The sequence below is a fragment of the Artemia franciscana genome, chromosome 2 (assembly GCF_032884065.1).
Source record: "Artemia franciscana chromosome 2, ASM3288406v1, whole genome shotgun sequence".
NCBI classification, from domain to species: Eukaryota; Metazoa; Arthropoda; class Branchiopoda; order Anostraca; family Artemiidae; genus Artemia; species Artemia franciscana.
This window is the reverse complement of record NC_088864.1, coordinates 63,046,890-63,067,200: the sequence shown is the minus strand read 5'-3', so window position 1 is coordinate 63,067,200 and position 20,311 is coordinate 63,046,890. Positions and strand designations below refer to the sequence as shown.

Here is a 20,311-nt window from a genome sequence, read left to right as displayed (position 1 = left end):
CACTTAAGTACAATTTTGGCAAGTGCTTGATATTTCATACTTAAGTAAGAATAGGGAAAGTACTTATTACTTGATATTTAAGCAAAAAACAATGAGTACTTTTTACTTGATACTTAAGTAAAAATTTGGAGTACTTGTTGCACGGTATTCAAGGTTATTTTTCATGTCAAAAGTCACTTAATCCATTTTCGTAGAAATTTAAGATCTACGTATCTACGTAGACATCTACGTAAGTCACTCTTTTTCAGTAGAATGAAGCTCCCAGAAGGATAAAGTACCGAGTAATCACAAAAAACTTAATACAAAGAAACCAGAGCCTTTCGATTATACTTGACCGGTTTGACACAATCTTAGAGTGTCCAAATCTGACTTTTTTTTACAAGCTTCAGATATTGCAGTCTGGCGGAAGGAGAAAATTTTTTTACAAATTGTTAAACCAAGCCACCGAAAATATTCAACAGAGGGGATGGATGTATTTCTAATTTGAAAGATGCCGTTTTTACAATGCCACAGGCAAAATTCTACTAATTTTCTTTTAAGTAGAAAAGTATATAGAAACCTTGAGATATAGTATCAAACAATTCTTTAAGAACAAGTCCTGAAACATAAGGGTCGTTTAATTAGAACAATAATTTTTTTTAAGTACTATCAACTATAGCGTAAAGAGCGAGGTTTTGAGGAGGAGGTAATCCCTTTGTATACGTAATAATTTCCGTTCGTTTTAAGTTTTAATGTTGCTCCTTACTTTCAGCTGAAAAACTTTTTTTTCTGCTTAATTTAAAAAACAATGCCATGTGTGATACTGAAGATAATTTTATGGTATACGGTAAGTAGTATTCACCTGATGTTTTTTACAAAATTGTGGAATAGACCAGTTGGACATCTATATTTTATACTTCTTGTCTGTGTACCGCATAACAGATAAAGATTCGGTACAATTAAAGAATTTAAATACAGTATTATGCAGCGAAACGTGATATAAGTGGACACATTGAGCCTTGTACCTACCTCAAGGAGGGAAATACCCGTTGACATTCAGAAATTCAGAAATGAAGCTTTGTATTTTAACTGCTATTAAGCATGCAAATACAACTAGGAGTGCATTGGATCGCAAAAGTCTGCTTAAGGTTAGACTGCCCAGAGGAGCAACAAACCTGTCTGTTCTTCTATAGCATGTAACATAGTTGAATGTTACTTTTCTAGACGAGGATCTTGTATTTCTACTTACTCTTGGTATCAATAAGTTTGCGCAATAGATCATGCAGTTGGTGTTACCTACACATTTACAATTGTACTAGCATACAATCTGAAAAAGTTACGACTTACTGCCGCACATAAAACGCATTATAAAATTAAATTTGATACATAAATGGGTGCTAGTGTTATTAATTTAAGAAGAAAGCTTCTTTGGTTTCTTTATAACTCTTCTATTACAAGATTATTTTGTGCGTTTGCTTGTGGAATTGCCTTGGTGCTTCTCTTAGACATAGGATGTCTTCAAGATAAATACGGGTAATATATTTTGTTATAAAATAATTAATTCACTCATACTTTTAATCCTTCCTTATATAAACTTGCAAAACCTGTATTCTAACTAAAAGCCTAATGTCCCGCGTTTATTATGGCTTTTTCAGGGGAAGTCCACAGATTGAAAACAAATGTTTCTTCACTGGATTTTGCTTTTACTAAAATTAAATAAAAAAAGAACAAGTTCTTTTAACTGAAAGTAAGGAGGGACATTAAAAATCAAAGCGAACAGAAATTACTCCGTATATGAAAGGGGCTGTTCCCTCCTCAACGCCCCGCTCTTTACTACTACTACTACTACTACTAATAACTCACTGCAGCACCAAGCCGCCTGAGGCCAACACAGCTACGCACGCTCCTCCTCCAACCTAATCTATTTAAAGCCTCCCTCTTTACACCCTCCCAGGAAGTTCCCATTTCCTTTAAATCTTTATTTATGACATCCTCCCAACCCAGACAAGGACGACCTGCTTTCCGTGTATCCCCAGACGGTTGGCCAAAAAGGACAATCTTCGGTAATCTGTCATCCTTCATCCGTAGAACGTGGCCTAGCCATCTCAACCTTTCTTTCATTATAGCCCCAGAAAGCGGGATTGAACCACACTTTTCGTACAACCTACTGTTTGAAATACGGTCAGTCAGCCGGGTACCCAGAACAATCCGTAGGCAATTTCTCTGGAAAACATCTAGTAAATTTTCATCTGCTTTTCGGAGTGCCCATGCTTCAGAGCCATATTTGACCACTGTCATCACTGTAGCTTCCAATATTCTAATCTTGGTTTGTAGGCTTATCTTTCTATTCTTCCAAACTTTTTTTAACTGTGAAAAAACACCCTGAGCTTTAGCTATTCTACTTTTAACATCTTCACTGCTCCCACCATCTTTACTAATAATACTACCAAGGTAACTAAAGCTCCCAACCTCATCAGTCTTTTCGTTACCTAATGTCACCTGTTCATCTTCACTTATTCCTAGCCTTAGTGACTTAGTCTTCTTAACATTAATTTTCAAGCCTATTTTAGCACCCTGAACTCGTAAAACCTCTAAAAATTCATTCATTTTGCTCACACTTTCATCTAATATGCTTAAATCATCAGCATAATCTAAGTCCAGGAGCGTTCTTCCTCCCCATTTGATTCCATGGTCTCCAATTGCCTTTCCTGTGCTCCTTAAGACGAAGTCCATCAAAATGATCCATATAAAGGGGGATAGAACACAACCCTGCTTAACTCCTGATTTAATTCAAAACCAGTTGCTAACCTCATTTCCTACCTTAACCGCAGCAGTATTATTCTCGTACATAGCGCAAATCACTTTAATGTATTTTTCTGGTATACCATATAACGATAAGACCTTTGTTAACGCTGTTCTATCAACAGAATCGAAAGCTTGCTCATAATCGATAAAACTAAGGACCTAAGGTGTTTGGCAACGAAGGGACTTCTCAATTATTAACCTAAGAGTGAAAACATGGTCGACACATCCTCTACCTTTTCTAAAACCGCATTGTTCTTCCCTTAAAACTTTGTCTACAGCATGTCTCAGTCTAAAAAGTATCATATTACTCAGTAATTTGCTACCTACAGAGACCAGACTAATGCCTCGATAATTACGACACTCACTCTTGTCACCTTTCTTATATAGTGGTTTAATTAAGGTTTTCCTAAAATCATTGGGTACTTCCCCTTTTTCAAAAATCATGTTCATAATCTTCAGTAGCTTATTCCTAACCTCAGAGCCACCATATTTAAGGAACTCATTAATCATACTATCAGCACCTGGGGCCTTATTGTTTTTTAATCCTTCTAGTACTGTCACTAATTCTTCCTCACTAAACAAATCTTCCTTCACATCCAAGGTATCACAAACATTTTCATTTTCATCTATATCTTTTCCTGCAACTGTATCTCGGTTTAGCATATTCTCAAAATGTTCCACCATCTTTCTTTAACTTTTTCCTTATCACTAATTGTGGCCCCATTTCTATCTTTAACTGGAACTAGTCCGGATTGGCTACTCCCTTTCAATTTATTAACATGCCAGTATAATATTTTACTATTATGCCGTCTAGCCGCATCTTCCAGATCCTCAGCAATTTTATCCATCGCCTCCATTTCACTTCTCCTTAGTTCATATTTTAATGCTTTCTCCACTTTCTTTACATTCCTTTTGTTTTCATACGACCTATCACTCAGATAATTCTTATACAAACCCCTTCTACTCTCTATTAAACCTAAAGCTTTTTCACTAATATTCCTAGTTGCTGTCTTAGCACTCTTCCCTAGGACACCATCAGCAACTTCACAAATTGTTTTTCTGAAATTATTCCATCCATCTTCCACATTGTCAAATTTTAAACCCTCAAGTTTAGTACTCAATTGTTCCTGGAATTTTTGTCTCAAATTTTCATCCTGAAGTCTACCAACATCATAACTTTCCCGGAGGGAGTTACCCTTCCGAAATTTCAGCTTTAAATTAACCTTAGACACTACTAGATGGTGATCTTTACTTTTAACATCAATAACGGCACTCCTATACACCCTAGTATCTTGTATTGATCCTGCTAGTCTTCTGTTTACAATAACATAATCAATAAGGTTTGCTGTCTTACCATCACGTGAATACCATGTCAACTTATGGGCCATTTTGTGACCAAACACCGTATTGGTTATAACTAGGTTGTTATACCTACAAAATTGCAAAAGCCTATAGCCATTACTGTTTTCTTTTCCTACACCAAATTTACCTAGGCTAGGATACCATCTATCCCTATTTCTACCAACCTGGGCATTAAAATCTCCTAGCAAAAACACCATATTTCTACCTGGTACCCTGTCTATTTGCTCCTGTAACTGTAAGTAAAATTCATCTGAGTCACTAGTATCTCCATCAGTTGGTTCAATGGGGGCATATACTACTATAACTGATACCCTAAACTTTTTAGTCATAAAATGAGCAATTAGTATTCTATTATTAATACCTTCCCAGCCTAAACAAGACTTAGCAGCTTCCTTATTCATCATGAGCCCTACTCCCTGTCTATGTACCCCATCCTTCCTGCCTGAGTAAACAAATTCTATGTCACCTAATTTCATGCTTCCTACCCCTGGGATATAAGTTTCTGAAACTCCTAATAAATCCAGTTCAAACCGTCTGAATTCGTCAGTTAAAATAACGATGCGATAGTCATTTTTTAACGCTCTTTACGCTAAATTTTTTTACTGTTTTATAAAGTAGCATTGAGAGAAAGAGTCACACTTTAGTGTAAAGAGCAAGGTATTGATGAGGGGGCAAACCTCCATATACGGATAATTTCTGTTCGTTTTGAGTTTTAATGTTGCTCCTTAGTTTTTGTTAAGAAAAAACTTGTTTTTTTTATTCAATCAGTAACAGGAACAGCGACCTCACCTGAAAGAGCCACAAAAAGATATGATTTAACTGTAAATCTGGATCAGGTTTATATGTAGGTAGACCTTTAGATTTGACCCCCCCTCCATAGGAACTCCGCAGGGGAGGGGAGGGGGCAGATCTAGAGAAAAATCCTGGGGGCACTGGGCCAAGGGTGCCAATATGATTCGAGCGTAATGATGGGGGGAGTAGATGACGCTTTCGTCAGACCAGTTGGTTTGTGTGAATCTGGTTGGTGCTGATGTAAAATGACAAAGAAATCTCTTTGAAAGCCAATAATAATTTTCTATAGCAGTAAAATGCGTATCAAATAGTTCGTGGTAACGAACTGTAGTAAGGAGCGACCCGGCTAAATAGTAACCAAAACTCAAAAAATGGAATTTTTATACCAATAGCTACATCAAAAGAATCGCATTTTCATGCTGATTTGAAACATATAAGTTTCATCAAGTTTATTCTTACCCATCAAAAATTACGAGCCTGAGAAAATGTGCCTTATTTTAGAAAATAGGGGGAAACAACCCCTAAAAGTCATATAATCTTAACGAAAATCACACCGTCAGATTCAGCGTATCAGAGAACCCTCTTGTAAAATTTCAAGCTCCTATCTACAAAAATGTGGAATTTTGTATTTTTTGCCAGAAGGCAGATCACGGATGCATGTTTATTTGTTTTTTTTTCCCAGGGTGATCGTATCGACCCAGTCCTAGAATCTTGCGAGAGGGCTCATTCTAACGAAAATGAAAAGTTCTAGTGCCCTTTTTAAGTGACTAAAAAAATGGAGGGCACCTAGGCCCCCTCCCATGCTAATCACATTCCCAAAGTCACCGGATCAAAATTCTGAGATAGCCATTTTATTCAGCGTAGTTGAAAAACCTTATAACTATGTCTTTGGGGACGACTTACTCCCCCAGAGTCCCCGTGGGAGGGGCTACAAGTTACAAACTTTGACCAGTGCTTACATATAGTAATGGTTATTTGGAAATGTACAGACGTTTTCAGGGGGATTTTTAGGTTGGGGGGGTTAAGAAGAGGGGGATATGTTGGGGGAACGTTTCCTTGGAGGAATTTGTCATGGGGGAAGAAAATTTTCATGAAGGGAGCGCAGGATTTTCTAGCATTATTTAAAAAAAACAATGAAAGAATAAATATGAAAAAGTTTTTTCAACTGAAAGTAAGGAGAATCATTAAAACTTAAAACAAACAGAGATTATTACGCATATGATGAGCTCACCTCGTCCTAATACCTCGCTCTTTACGCTAAAGTATTTTTAGTAATTTTAACAACTTATTCTACGGCTTTTGTGATTCAGGGGTCATTCTTAAGAAATTGGGACAAAATTTAAGCTTTTGTGTAAAGAGTGAGGTACTGACGAGGGGGTGAACCCCCTCATATACGTAATAAAAACCTGAGAATACAGAAGTTCGTTACGTAAGCTAATGTGTAAGTTGCGTATATCTTTTACTAATAAAAACATTCGTAAAAAATTAAAAGTTCTAGTTGCCTTTTAAGTAACCAAAAAAACGGAGGGCAACTAGGCCTCCTCCCCCGCTCCTTTTTTCGATCAAAAATTCTTTCAAACTATGAGAAAGCCATTTAGCCAAAAAAAATAAATATGCAGATTTCATTTTAATTATTCATCTACGGAGAGCCAATATCAAAACATGCATTGATTCAAAAACGTTCAGAAATTAAATTAAAAAAACAAGTTTTTTTACAGAAAGTAAGGAGCTGCATTAGAACTTAAAACGAACAGAAATTACTTCGTATATGAAAGGGGTTGCTTCCTCATCAACGCTCCGCTCTTTACGCTAAAGTTTATTAGGGTTTTAAAAAGTAGAATTAAGAGAAAGAGTCAAACTTTAGCGTAAAGAGCGGGGCGTTGATGAGGAAGCAGCCTCTTTCACATAAGAAGTAATTTTTGTTCGTTTCAAGTTTTAATGCCGCTCCTTACTTTCCGTTAAAAAAAACTTGTTTTTTTATTTAATTAACAACAGACGCAAGCAGATTCTTTGATGAATAAATTACTATGGCTTCATTGAGATTTTTAATGAGTAGACCAGGCTAATTTTTATTTTTTCCTTTAGAGTTGGATAAAAAAAATCAATTAATGGGGAAATCTCTAATTTCTAAGAGTGGAAATACAACTGCTTTTACAAGAGGTAGAGAATTGTAAAGCAGCCCCTTGATCCGCTACAAGATTCCAACATTTTCTATAAAGAGACTGAATACCAATCGCACGTCTGGTTGCTAAATAATTAAATAATTTATAGCTACAATGTTTTTTGCAACCAAATCAAAACTAATTGTGTGGTATAAAGAAGTTGCTTGACCAGTTTCTTGTACCATGCTCGCATCATTCGCGATCGAAATTGTACAATGTTTATTATATAACCAATAAAAACTCAGATTTTCTTTTCAGAGAAAAATTTAATATCGTCCCTAAGGACATTGATTCCAAAGAATTTCCTGCACCGGTGGTACAAGAACATAAAAGCAGAAGATATGCTCAGGCTTATGAACGTCCCCGCTATCATCCAAGAAGAAAAATCGGCTATCTAAGGCATCATGGACTTCCAAATAACGGAGAAAATATTGTCAGAGTCCTTTACAAGTGAGTGCAAAAGTTCCTTTATAAATACCCTGATCAGACAGTAGCCAAATTTGTGGATAAAATAGAAATTATAAAATCAAATAAAAATCAATCAGAGTGAAGCTTCAAGATATAATGTTTTGACATCAATATTTTTACCTTCTATTTTCAGCTGATTTTTTATTTTATTAATTCAAAATTTATTCTTTTTAAGAGTTTTGAGACCAAAGAGATAAAAAGACCGGTGGGATTAGGAATTCTTAAATTTATGCAATCGAGATGGATAATTAATGGAGTAGCAGAATCTAAACCTCAATTCATCTAAATCACAGATAGCTTAGTTAAAACTTATACAAGCTACTTGTACCTTGGGGGGGGGGACTTAGGTTCATTTAACTAGTAGATCTTCTATCCAAAAGAGGACGTCATATTTAAACCCAACTCGGTGACAAACGTCTGCTAGGCTCTTAGCCGTGAGTTTCTAGGATTGTATACCAGATCTTATATCCTTTTGGAAAGTAAACATTTTTTTTAATCTTGTGTTCTCAAGTGGGTCAAAAAACTGTTTCTAAATTAAATTAAATTTATGGCTTTGGGTCTTCGGTCTCGCACTTACCTCTTGAAGGAAAGGGCTACATTTTGTCATATGTATCCATCAGAGTTCAGTTCAATATGGTTGGGATTAGCAGTTGTGTCTTCTACTAATTCGAGCCCAATCTGACAGCTTAGTTGGGAACTGATATAATTTTTAGGACGTCTTCATAACAACCTCATGGATGATTCAAAGCCGTAAGAAATCATTCAGAGGTGTGGCAGAAAATCAAAACAGGGATTCTGTGAATGCGTAAGAAGTAGTTTTTATTGTATTCTTCTTATCATGGCTTTGTGCACATCAAATTTATTTCTGGAGTCGTCTACTTCCACAGCAAACAAAAACGTAAAAAGAATCCTAGAAATCTTCATCCAGAAAACATAGGTTCAATTGTTGCTTCAAAGCCCCAAAATTGCTGCATCGCTTTATTGGGCCTTGGCATCATACATTGCTCTTATTGTCGAAAACAAAACTTTGGCTTTTTAAGATATTATGATAGCCTTTTTTCGCTTATCTTGATTGATAGTAAACGAATATTAAGCGAATACACAGAAAGTTTAGACTAAGGAAAACTATTTAGTTCAGTTACCAGATTCTCATAACATGCCTAGATGGCTGCAACGAATATGACTCCCTTTGATGGCGGAGTTCTCTCAGTGAATCACCATTTTTGTTGCGTTACTAAGAATATGATCTTCGGTAGGATTTTAATTCTAAGTTAGAATAAAAAAAGTAAATAAGAAAAAGAGAAAAGAGAGAAAAAAGAACGAAACGTTATAGAGAAAGAAAAAGCAAATTTACTAAAAACTCACAACAAAAACAAATTTTTTGGACATTAACATTGAATATTTTGTGATTTACACTAATCTTGATTTGTAAGTTCTCTGACTTTGCGTATTGAAGCTTACGAAAGGTAGGAAATATTGCCAGTGAATAATGATATTTGACTAAGAAAGTTGATATGGTTTAACCCATTTTTTTGCAAAGTGAGAGGTTTAAGGACAAAGCAAGAATTTGAAAGACTTCATTAACTCAAAAAATTACGGGCGATGCCTAGTCAATATTTTAAAGTAGCTGGGGTTGCCAATTATACGTTTTTCTAAAAAAAAGTATTTCAATAGTTTCTTTCTGATGTTTAATTTGGGTTTTACAAATCAGTTCTCTGTCCGTCCAAGCAAGTTGAATTTATTGCAAAAGATTGAAAATTCCAGTTATTGAAGACTCACAATCCAAGCGAACAGGTATGAGTAGGCAAAAATACAATAGTTCATAAAATTGACTTTTCGATCGTTTCTTCTCTCTGTTTAATCGTATTCCTTTATAGGCTTGCATATTGTACCGACTTGACGGTCGTTCTTCCCAATGACACATCCGTATTTTCAATGGGGTATCCAAATACCTTCCAGGCCAACCTTACTGAAGATCTTTATGGGAACACTGAAGGCTTCGATATAATAGCTGTACATGCAAGATGGGACCTGGAAGAGTATAATAAATTATTAGTGGACGAAGCAAAATATATAACGATGCTACGCAACCCTGTAGACGCTTTCTTAGAAATGTGCGAAGAAAATCCAGAAGTTTTTACAAGATTCTATGGTGGGGATATTAATGAAATTATAAGCAAAATGAAAATTGGTATCATGCCAAGAAAGGATAGACTTGGAGGTATTATTGGGCGAAATCAATTTGCTTGGAATTTTGGAATGAACGACACTGATTTTGAAAACATGGAAAAAGTAGATCAACTCATAGATCATATCGATAAAACATTCCATCTTGTTATGCTATATGAGAGATATAATGAATCTGTAGCTCTGCTGCAGAAGTTACTCAATGTTAGCACAAGACTTATTGCTATTAATAATGGGCCTGTCTTATCCCTATCCGAGAGAGTCAGTCTGGATGCTGACGGGAGGAAAGCTTTGGAATCCTTCTTGAGTACTGACGTAAAGATTTATACCCACTTTAAAAGGTATGTGGAGTATTTCTATTCAGGGTTTCCCAACATGCTTTAGTATAGTTCTTTTTGAAAGATTAATTTTAAAAAAACGCTTTCTGAAAAAGGAGCTTTTCAAAAAAAGTGAAGGCTGTATTAAACTAGAAATAAGCAGAAATAAAAATTTATAATAACTCAAACTCAAAACGACCCGAAGTTACCATTAAAGAATGAAAGAAACCCAAAATGAACAGAAATTCGGAAAATCTAGGATTTTCCGTAGGGGGGAGGGGCACATAATAGGTTGCTTCAATAAACTTGCGAGCAAAGAAACGCCCGCAATTAAAACATAACCTTGAAAGTTATGTTCGTAGGTAGGTAGTGGAAATGGTCGTAGATTTAATCTAAAATCTGCCGAGGTCTTAACTTCTAATAAATCTATTGAAATTAAAATGATGTAAAAATATTGATACAAAAAAATGGAAGTTTATAAAAACCAGTCATAAAAAAAAAATAAAAAGCTGTTCACTATCTACAAAAAAAATATGACATTCAATATTTACTGCATAATTTTTTGCCTTTGTACTTCTGGCCACTGTATCGAGTGAGCTAAGCTTGTGGTTAAAAAAAGGTCTTGAACCATCTTTTGGGGTCATGCACTATTTGTGACAATTTTTATAGGTCAAATCATTTAGTATGTCACCTTACTTCGTGGTATCGCTTAGTAACTATGATAGTAATGAAGAGTGAGAAACGAGAATACAAACACAACTTGTATATTCATAAAAGATATATTAAACATTAAATACTAGTTCTTTTAGAAGAACTAGTTCTTATTAGTTCTAGTTACTTACTAATTCTTCTAGTTCTTTTAGTTATAATAGACGAAGAGATAGAAATGCGTAGAAGACATTTAAAACTAGGGTTTTAAGTATAGGCAATAAAGCATTAACTAGACACTGTTTCTTTTTAAAAATAGTGTTTTAATAAACAGTGTCAACTTCTACGAAATCTCAAAAATTTACTAATCAAAATTTCACTTTTCATAACAACGTAGCATATCTTTCCGCTTTTGTAAGTTCATATCTTTCGTTTAAATTACAAAATTCACAATTTTATAAGAAAAAGTCTGTTTCTCTATTTCCACTCCCGCCATATCTGTTTATTATACAGTCGATGTCTACCTCAATATTTTGGTGAACGTTTATAATAGCCACTCCTGTCAGTCTGGAGTCCTGTCAATTTAGATATCTTCGTTAGTATTTCCTCTTCTACTCATCCTAAAATATTCGAATAAAGACCAAAATCGTCAGAAAAATAGGAATTCTATTAAAGATACATGTAGGTATGTGCTTCAAACTAAGTATATGAGTCGAAATACTCCTTAAAAAACAAATAATTATGTGTTTGTTATCTTTGTATTTGATAGGTATAGATTAGTGATTAAATTCTCAGGGTTTCAAGCTTTGAAGATTTCTAACTATTTCTTTTTAATCGTAATATTTTCAGATATTCAATTCAAACGTTTAAATCTCGATAAGTTTGTTGAGCACAAAAATATAAATATGAAATTTGACTCAGATTTAGCATTAAGCAAGAGAATTTTCCTGTGAATATTTTCATTTATAAACAACTAATCGTGGAAATATGATTGGATGGCATGTATCAAAATAAGTATAAAATCCTCACCGGTATACACAGCAGCTCAGACAATTTTATGGATAAATATATTCAACCCCTATAGAAAAACATAACTATATTTTGTGAATGGTTGGTATTGAGAAAGTGAGAAACTCTCAAGTAATATTGCAGTTCCATTCTGTTTCCGTGGTTAACTCAAGTTGTGTGAATTTCCTCTTTTTATAATTTTTTTTTTTAATGTTTGGAAAAAATAAATGCTATTCCAACGATTCAAACTGAGAATTCAGAGATCCATTTATACCACCTAGATAAAAACAAGAGCTAAGAGCTCATATGGCACTTGTGACGAGGTCGGAAGAGCCAAGAGCCAAGAGCTCATATGGTAAGAGCTCTTGCAAAATTCTAAGAATCAATAGATTGCTTTAAGAGGAAAATCAGATGATTAAGGCCAGTTGGGATTTAAAATAAGTGCTCTGAGTCACGAGGTCCTTCTAAATATCAAAATTCATTAAGATCCGATCACCCACTCGTAAGTTAAAAATACCTCAATTTTTCTAATTTTTCCTCTCCCTTCAGCCCCCCAGATGGTCGAATCGGGGAAAATGACTTTGTCAAGTCAATTTGTGCAGCTCCCTGACACGCCTACAAATTTTCATCGTCCTAGCACGTCCAGAAGCACCAAACTCGCAAAAGCACTGAACTCCACCCCCCTAACTCCCCCTACGAGAGTGGATCCAGTCCAGTTACGTCAATTACGCATGTACGACATTTATAAGTGTTTTCCAAGATTTCCGGTTTCTCCCTCCAATGTCAACAGATCTGGTCAGGATTTGAAACAAGAGCTCTGAGACATGAGTTCCTTCTAAATATCAGATTTCATTAAGATCTGGTCACCCGTTCTTAAGTTAAAATACCTCAATTTTTCTTATTTTTTCAAATTAACAACCCCTAGCTCCCCTAAAGAGGACGGATCCGTTCCAATTATGTCAATCACATATCTATAACTTGTGCTTATTCTTCTCATCAAGTTTCATCCCGATCTCTTCACTCTAGGCGTTTTCCAAGATTTCCTGTTTCCCCCTCCAGCTTTCCCTCCCCAATGTCACCAGATCTGGTCGGGATTTAAAATGATAGTTCTAAAGCACAAGATCCTTCTAAAGATCAAATTTCATTAAGATCTGATCACCCGTTCGTAAGTTAAAAATACCTCATTTTTCCTAATTTTTCCGAATTACTCCCCCCCCCCAACTCCACCAAAGAGAGCGGATCCGGTCCGGTTATTTCCGTCACGTATCTTGGACCATATTCTTCCCACCAAGTTTCATCCTGATCTCTCCGCTTTAAGCGTTTTCCAAGATTTCCGCCCCCCCTCCAATGACACTGAATCTGGTCGGGATTTAAAATAAAAGATCTGAGTTACGAGGTCCTTATAAATATGGAACTTCATTAAGATCCGATCACTCCTTCGTAAGTTAAAAATACCTCATTTTTTTATTTTTTAGAATTAATCTTCCCCCCTCCCCCAAAACTAGCAGATCCGTTCCGGTTATGTCAATCACGTATCTAGGACTTGTGCTTATTTTACCCACCAAGTTTCATCCCGATCCCTCCACTCTAAACGTTTTCCATGATTTTAGGTTCCCCCAACTCCCCCCAAATGTCACCGGATCCCGTCGGGATTTAAAATAAGAGCTCTGAGACACAATATCCTTCCAAATATCAAATTTCATTAAGAGCCAATCACTCCTTCGTAAGTTAAAATACCTCATTTTTTCGAATTTTCCAGAATTAACCCTCCCCCCAACTCTCCCAAAGAGAGTGGATCTGCTCCGGTTATGTCGATCACGTATCTAGGACTTGTGATTATTTTCCACCAAGTTTCATCCCGATCCCTCCACTCTATACGTTTTCCAAGATTTTAGGTCCCCCCCCCCCTTCAACTCCCCGCAATGTCGCCAGATCCAGTCGGCATTTGAAATAAGAGCTCTGAAACACGACATCCTTCCAAACATCAAATTTCATCAAGAACCGATCACTTTTTCGTAAGTTAAAAATACCTCATTTTTTCTAACTTTTCAGAATTAACCCTCCCCCCCAACTCCCCAAAAGAGAGCGGATCTGTTCCGGTTATGTCAATCACGTATCTAGAACTTGTGATTATTTTTCCAACCAAGTTTCATCCCGATCCCTCCACTCTAAGCGTTTTCCAAGATTTTTAGGTCCCCCTTCAATTCCCCGCAATGTCACCGGATCCAGTCGACACTTAAAATAAGAGCTCTGAGACACGATATCCTTCCAAAATCAAATTTCATTAAGATCTGATCATCCGTTCGTAAGTTAAAAATACCTCATTTTTTCTAATTTTTCCAATTTAACCGTCCTCCTACTCCCACCCCCCCCCCCAGATGGTCAAATCGGGGAAATGACAATTTCTGATTTAATCTGGTCTCGTTCCTGATACGCCTGACAAATTTCATCGTCCTACCTTACCTGGAAGTGCCTAAAGTAGAAAAACCGGGACAGACAGACCGACAGAATTTGCGATCGCTATATTTCACTTGGTAGATACCAAGTGCCATAAAAAATAAACACATAATTTTTTTCCTTCTTTTATAAACGATTTTTCGAAAATCTATTCTTCTTAAATTATTACTCCCTGATTTGAAGGAGTATTTTGCCTCATATACTTAGTTTTAAGTATATACTTATACGAATCTTCATTAAAGTTTAAAGATTATGACCTTTATTTATTGTTTTAGGATGAACAGAGGCGATTTGTCATATGATATAGAGCTTTGATCAAATGAAAGTAGGCAGTAAATTTGTTAGGCCACCATTTGCTAATTAAAATCCAAAATATAAATTAATAATTCTTGCACTGCTCATATATTTAATTTCTATCATACAAATCCTTTAAAAAGCAGCAATATTGTATAAACCACCCTGCTTCGCAAAAAAAGCAAACCCAAAAAACCAAAATAGACAACCAAAAAAAGTAATGATATCGATTTTTTTGCCTCAGTGCTATAGCAAGACTCGAAAACAAATTTTTGGCGGTAAAAAGAATTAAATATTTCGCTTTTCAGCCCCGTTGTGACAGCACAATCCTGAAATATCACCTCGACAGCCTAAAGAAGTCAGGATTTTCGATTTCCCCTTCTTTTTATTACGAAATTAATGATTTTCGCAGCCCAGTTGGCTTTTGTGTTAAAACGGACAGACAAACCTAGATTTAATTTGAGTAATTTTTGGCAGTATGCGTCATTAGTAAAATCTAACAAAGACCACACAAGGTAAGTGAAACCTTGTTTCAAACTTGTTTGCAAAAAGAAACAAACTTAATGATTAAAAACTTATTAAAAACTAAACTATTATAAACCAATTTAAAAAAAAATTACTTTTGTCCCAACCCAAACCAAAGCAAGTGGACCCAACCAAAAAAAAACACCACTACGTCAGGGGGGGGTGTCCCTCCTGGATCCGCCACTGCATACAACAGGTACTTATATGAATGAACAAATAAATCTTAAAAGGGGTAAAACGTGTATACAAATCAAGCTTAAAATGAACAAAAATCACTACAAGTAAGAGTTTGGCTACTGCTCCCTTCCCTAACTGTAAACGTCTAAGGCCTGCTGTGTAATTGACACTTGAATGAAAAAAATTGTATGTGTCTTGAACAGTCTAGGAAAGAACTAATAAAATTAAACTGAATATTTGATAAATAATGATATTAATTGCTGGAAGCTCTTCAGTTCAAGATTTTATTTCATTGTAATTTTCATTTTATTTTCAATGTTGTAATAATTGCAAAAGAAAACATTTGTAATATATTTCGTTTTCAGTAAAGCACCAATGGCGCAGAGTGCTTTATACTTTTACAGTAGGAAAGGGGACAGTAGTCAAACTCTTGTTTGTAGTGATTTTTGTGCGTTTTAGGCTTGATTTGCATATAAAATTTAAGTTTTGGTTTTAAGGTTTATTTATTCGTTCAATTAATACCTGTTGTATGTTTGTTTGCTATGATTGGTTATTTAACTTCTGTTTCTTGGGGTTTTATGCATTCTTTAATAGTAAAAAAATTTGTTCGTTTTAGCCTTGACTTGCATATTCAGTCTAAGTTTTAATCATTTAGAATGTATTTATTCTTTTATGTAGCACCTTTGGTATGTTGGTTTGTTATGACTGTTTATTTAATTTTTGTTCGCTTTGGTGTTCTTTTATTTTGTTATTCTTTGTTCATTTATTTCTTTAATAATAGTTTCTGCTTTTTTTTAGTTTTAGTCATTATGGATCCTCATTTCCCCTGATCTTAAGTTTAAAAGTTCCTTTGATTTTCTTTTAAAAACTTTTTCTTTGATTTTTTTTTTTGCCAAAGTTGCAATTTTTTCAAGATTTCCTAATCAATTTTTTTTCAACATCAAAGTTTCATCACAGTATCAAAACTAGTATCAAAGTAACAATATCAAAGTAACGAATTATCAAAGTAAAGAAAGTATCAAACTAAACGAAGTATCGAAGAAACCAAAGCATCAAAGTGACAATAAGCAACTTGCATAACTTACACCCCTTACCCCGTAAATCAGATAAATCTGAGTATCAAAGTAACAATAAGCAAACAGAAGTAAGCAGTTATTGTGTTTCAAATTTTGCGTGCAAACCTGTAGAATGAACTAAAGTGGCATTTTCTTTACAAAGAAAGTTCGAAGAGTTAATCAAAAATGTCGGTGAAGAAGAAATAAGAAAAACTATGGAGGAGCAAGAAAAGCAGAATGAACTTAATTACAAGACTTGCTATGATCCGAACAATATACATTATTCTACAATTGTGACTGCAGAGACTGGTATCGAGATGTCATGGGCTGTACCTTTTAAGTAAGTTTATTATTTTTTCTTTTCTTTTTTTAATTTCAAATCTATGTTTTTCGTTATATCTTTTTTGGCATTTGGACTGATAATTGAAAAAGGGATGATTGGTACACCCAGATATATCAAGTGTATAACAACTTTTTATGGTTTCCAATGTTTTAAACAACTTCCAAGGTAGCACTAGGTAAAAATGACAAAATGATAAAAAGGAGCGAAGAAAAAAAACAGGAAAATCACAGAAAAAGAAAAAAAGAAAACCATGCAAATACTTCGGTCGAGAGCCCCTACTCAGCCGTCTCCATTGCAGAGTAAAGAATAACGAATAAACAAACAAAAAGACATAAAAGAACAAAATAAAATGACAAAACATTAAAACAAATTTGGCTAAAATAAAAGTCTCCTATACAAGCAACAGTTAGAGGGCAGTTAAAAATTGAATTGAAAAAAGCGCCTCTTTTATTTTAATTTTAATAACTTTTTTTTCAAAATGAGGCAACCAGCATAAATTTCTGTGTATGTATCCGGACGGTTTTAATGAAATTTTGAAGAAAAAAGAGTGCACAATGGTTTTTTGTGTAAAAGTGCACACCTTGAATCTACCTGTCTCGCTCAGGTCTTAAATTCCATTTCTCTGCTATCTTTAAAAATTTTAGTATTTCTCTAGACTGGCATCGAGGCACCCTATGCGGTACGTTTTAAGTGAGTTTTCTTCTCTAGAATCTAACAAAAGTTTATATAGAGAATGATCTATTTAATAGTTGAACAGGTATTTGAGAAACAGGTTACATTCCACAAGTGTGGAAACTGGGTTGAAATTGATATTCTGCATTTTTTTTCAACTTACAGGTTATACTTCATCTTATAATCTGTGGTATTTATCTCTAAATTATTATTTCAAAAGTAAAAACTATAAAATAAATTTTGAACTTTGAAAAAGTAAATAAAAAAAGGGTGCTTAGCGTAGATCATAGCTTTAGAACGAAAAAGTGGTGATGAAAAAGAAAAGTTGTCTTAACCTTTTGTAAAAGTTGTAAGAGAACGGAATAAAATTTAATAATTATTATACATAGATACATTGTTGAAATTCAATTAATTAAATTCAGCATAAATAAAATCCGCTGTAATCGCATTAACCTTGATGGATCTTCACGTCCAAAAATATATTTTACACAGCTTTTTTATCACCGTCACCAATTAAAAAAAACAAGGATTATTTGTTAAAACCGTTATTTGAAATAAATAAAAATGGTGAATACTACTTTTAGAGCTTGTTTTGTATATTTTTGGATTATTCACATTCGTAAAGAAAATGTTTAACGACATCTGAAGAAAATCTTCCAGGGGGCTTCAAATAGACCACAAAAACAAGAAATTCGTTGATATAGAGATCTACAAAAAGGTTTATTAATTTTTTGTTCTTGTCACGTGCATATTTTCCCTACATTCCTGGTTTTAGAGTATAGTTGGGGTTATATGATGATATTTTCGATGCTATTACTTACCATTGTCTGTTTACTCTATATTTTCAATACATTAAAGAGGTTTCCTGAGAATACGAAAATCTTTGAACACCAAAACAGCAACCCTTATATAGTTTACTTGTAAAAATTTTACTTGTCAAAATTTTTCCCTCTTTATACTGGTTTCGCAGTTCTTACAAAAGAACCAATCAGGTTTTCTCTATAAACTAATTTCTTGTTAGTCTAGATTTATTACTTAGCATTAGTCAACCGGAAACACTAACTAGGTCAATCTTTAAAACAATGGGCCATTTCTCTTTTCACAAAAGGGAATTATGTGATTGAAAAAAAAATCACAGGAACTAAAATACGCTTTTTAATGCACAAATATGGGACTTAGCTATTTTTAAAGTCCATGATGCTGCCTTTCCATCACGTACAAATAAAAGTTTAATAAGGACAATTTATGGATGTTTTGGTTACATATAACGGAAAATAAAAGACATCGTATGTAACTCTCTAATGTGGTTGTGCTGATCCCTGTTTCATGGCCATTCATCCAGGATGGGCACGGCTATCGCATGTTTACCCATGCCTTTTTTACCTTTCTCAGATTTGTAAGGTACCCGTTTGAAACTGGGCTAACTCTGTCTCATCTTACAGGGTCACGCCACTAAATTTCCCCCAAAACCAAATAATTGGCTACAGCAGAACTCCAGCAGCGCTACAGCGCGCTAATCCTACGGTTATGACACCCAAGATCGTTATCGACACTTTTAAAAGACATTTTTATCTCTAATTGGAACCGCATCGAAGAGCAGCACCTTGGTTTCCATATTCTTCTTCCATTGAGATCAGTGGTCTTTAGCTCGGCAACTAAAAGAGATGGAAATTATAAAAATTAAATATCCGGGTTTGCAATCGTAAAACGAGGACTGTGGTCCTATCGAGGTTGTTACCTAGATTAAAATGAAAAATTTTATTACTTTTGCCTTTCAGTTCCATTATCTTTAAGCTTCAGCAACCATTTCAAAATCTGTACTTACATTTTAGTTCAGTTATGTAATGCAAAGGGTGTATGATTAGGGCTGCCACCTCTAGCACAAAGGCTATTTTAGCACTATTGTATTCCGTGTAGTACTGTACCACGTGTTCAGGGTTGTTAGAATAGTGCTAAAATAGCACAAAAGCGCTATTTTAGTGCTATTGCAGTCAATTTTCTTAGTATAGCACCGGAAATTACTGGGTAGTAGGTAAATTTGGGCAGTTGTAGCACTTTAGGAACTGACCATGGTGGTGGCTCTGTGTATGATCTTTGTAGTTGTTTTCTTGTTACATAGTTGTTTCTTTCTAGAGACGTGTCATACTGTCGAGTTCATGGACTGACTGAACAATCCCTCCATCAGGATTTGATTTATATACAGATGAACAAGGACTTCAGAAACATTTATCGAGACCCAAGTGTGATATTCAGCCATTTCCATGATGAAGGACTTTGAACTGATATTTTGATTGGCTACACCTGCTTCTTCAGTACTGAACAAAAAACGCACTGTTTAACAGGGAACGGGATCTGTAAATGCAAATATCATTTTTCATTGTTTAATCTAATATTGGTGTGGATTATGATACTGCAAGAAGAAATTATTTAAGGTCTATTCAGAATGAGACTTTATTAATACCGATATTTAGCTAGCGCTATTTTGAGCCAATGAGAGATTTTAATAAAATTTTCCAATTGGTGTCAGTCAATTAGAAATTTTGTGAAAAGCATGATTTGTCAAAATTTTTTCTAGGTATTAATAAAATATCATTGTGAATGGGACTTTAAGTACGAAAAGGAATTAATTATAAATCATGTTTTTTCTAGTACATATGAAAAAATATATAAAATCAATTTGAATTGAGAATAAGATTTTTATCTCTCTGTTTAAAAATAATAAATACCTGAAATCCTTATTTATTGGTTTATTGAGATTTTTAGTTCATTTTGGTGATTTTTATTATGAAAAAAGTTCGAATTTCAAGTTTCAATCCTACGAAACACAGTGAATAAACTCTTCCATCTCATCTTCAATTTTCAAACCTGAGACGCATTCTTATCTGCCTCTCTAGTAACTACGAGGCATTTTTTTTATACAATATAGGTGGTGTAAAGCAGCGCATGTGGTGTAAAGCAACGTAGGCTATTCAAGAACGGTATTTAGAAAAACGACTAGAAAAGCAATAAGAAATACATTCAGGTTGGTATCATTTTCGATTCATAATCATCGAGGGACTA

The 20,311-nt window shown here is 34.6% G+C and overlaps 1 protein-coding gene across 1 annotated transcript; it reads left to right on the top strand.

Moving 5' to 3' along the window:
* Positions 1-1,177: 1,177 nt before the first annotated feature.
* On the top strand, positions 1,178-19,989 carry LOC136043916 (galactose-3-O-sulfotransferase 2-like). The gene is made up of 5 exons (XM_065728960.1): positions 1,178-1,512; positions 7,359-7,550; positions 9,446-10,096; positions 16,400-16,576; positions 19,385-19,989. The coding sequence occupies exons 1-5, from the start codon at positions 1,370-1,372 to the stop codon at positions 19,527-19,529; spliced, it is 1,308 nt and encodes a 435-aa protein (XP_065585032.1). The 5' UTR covers positions 1,178-1,369; the 3' UTR covers positions 19,530-19,989.
* The last annotated feature ends 322 nt before the right edge of the window (positions 19,990-20,311 follow it).

Coding starts and splice junctions, on each gene's coding strand:
- LOC136043916 (XM_065728960.1), top strand. CDS start 1,370: ATGGGTGCTAGTGTTATTAATTTAAGAAGAAAGCTTCTTTGGTTTCTT. Junction 1,513..7,358: donor TGTCTTCAAGATAAATACGG/GTAATATATTTT, acceptor TTTTCTTTTCAG/AGAAAAATTTAATATCGTCC. Junction 10,097..16,399: donor ATTTATACCCACTTTAAAAG/GTATGTGGAGTA, acceptor TTCTTTACAAAG/AAAGTTCGAAGAGTTAATCA.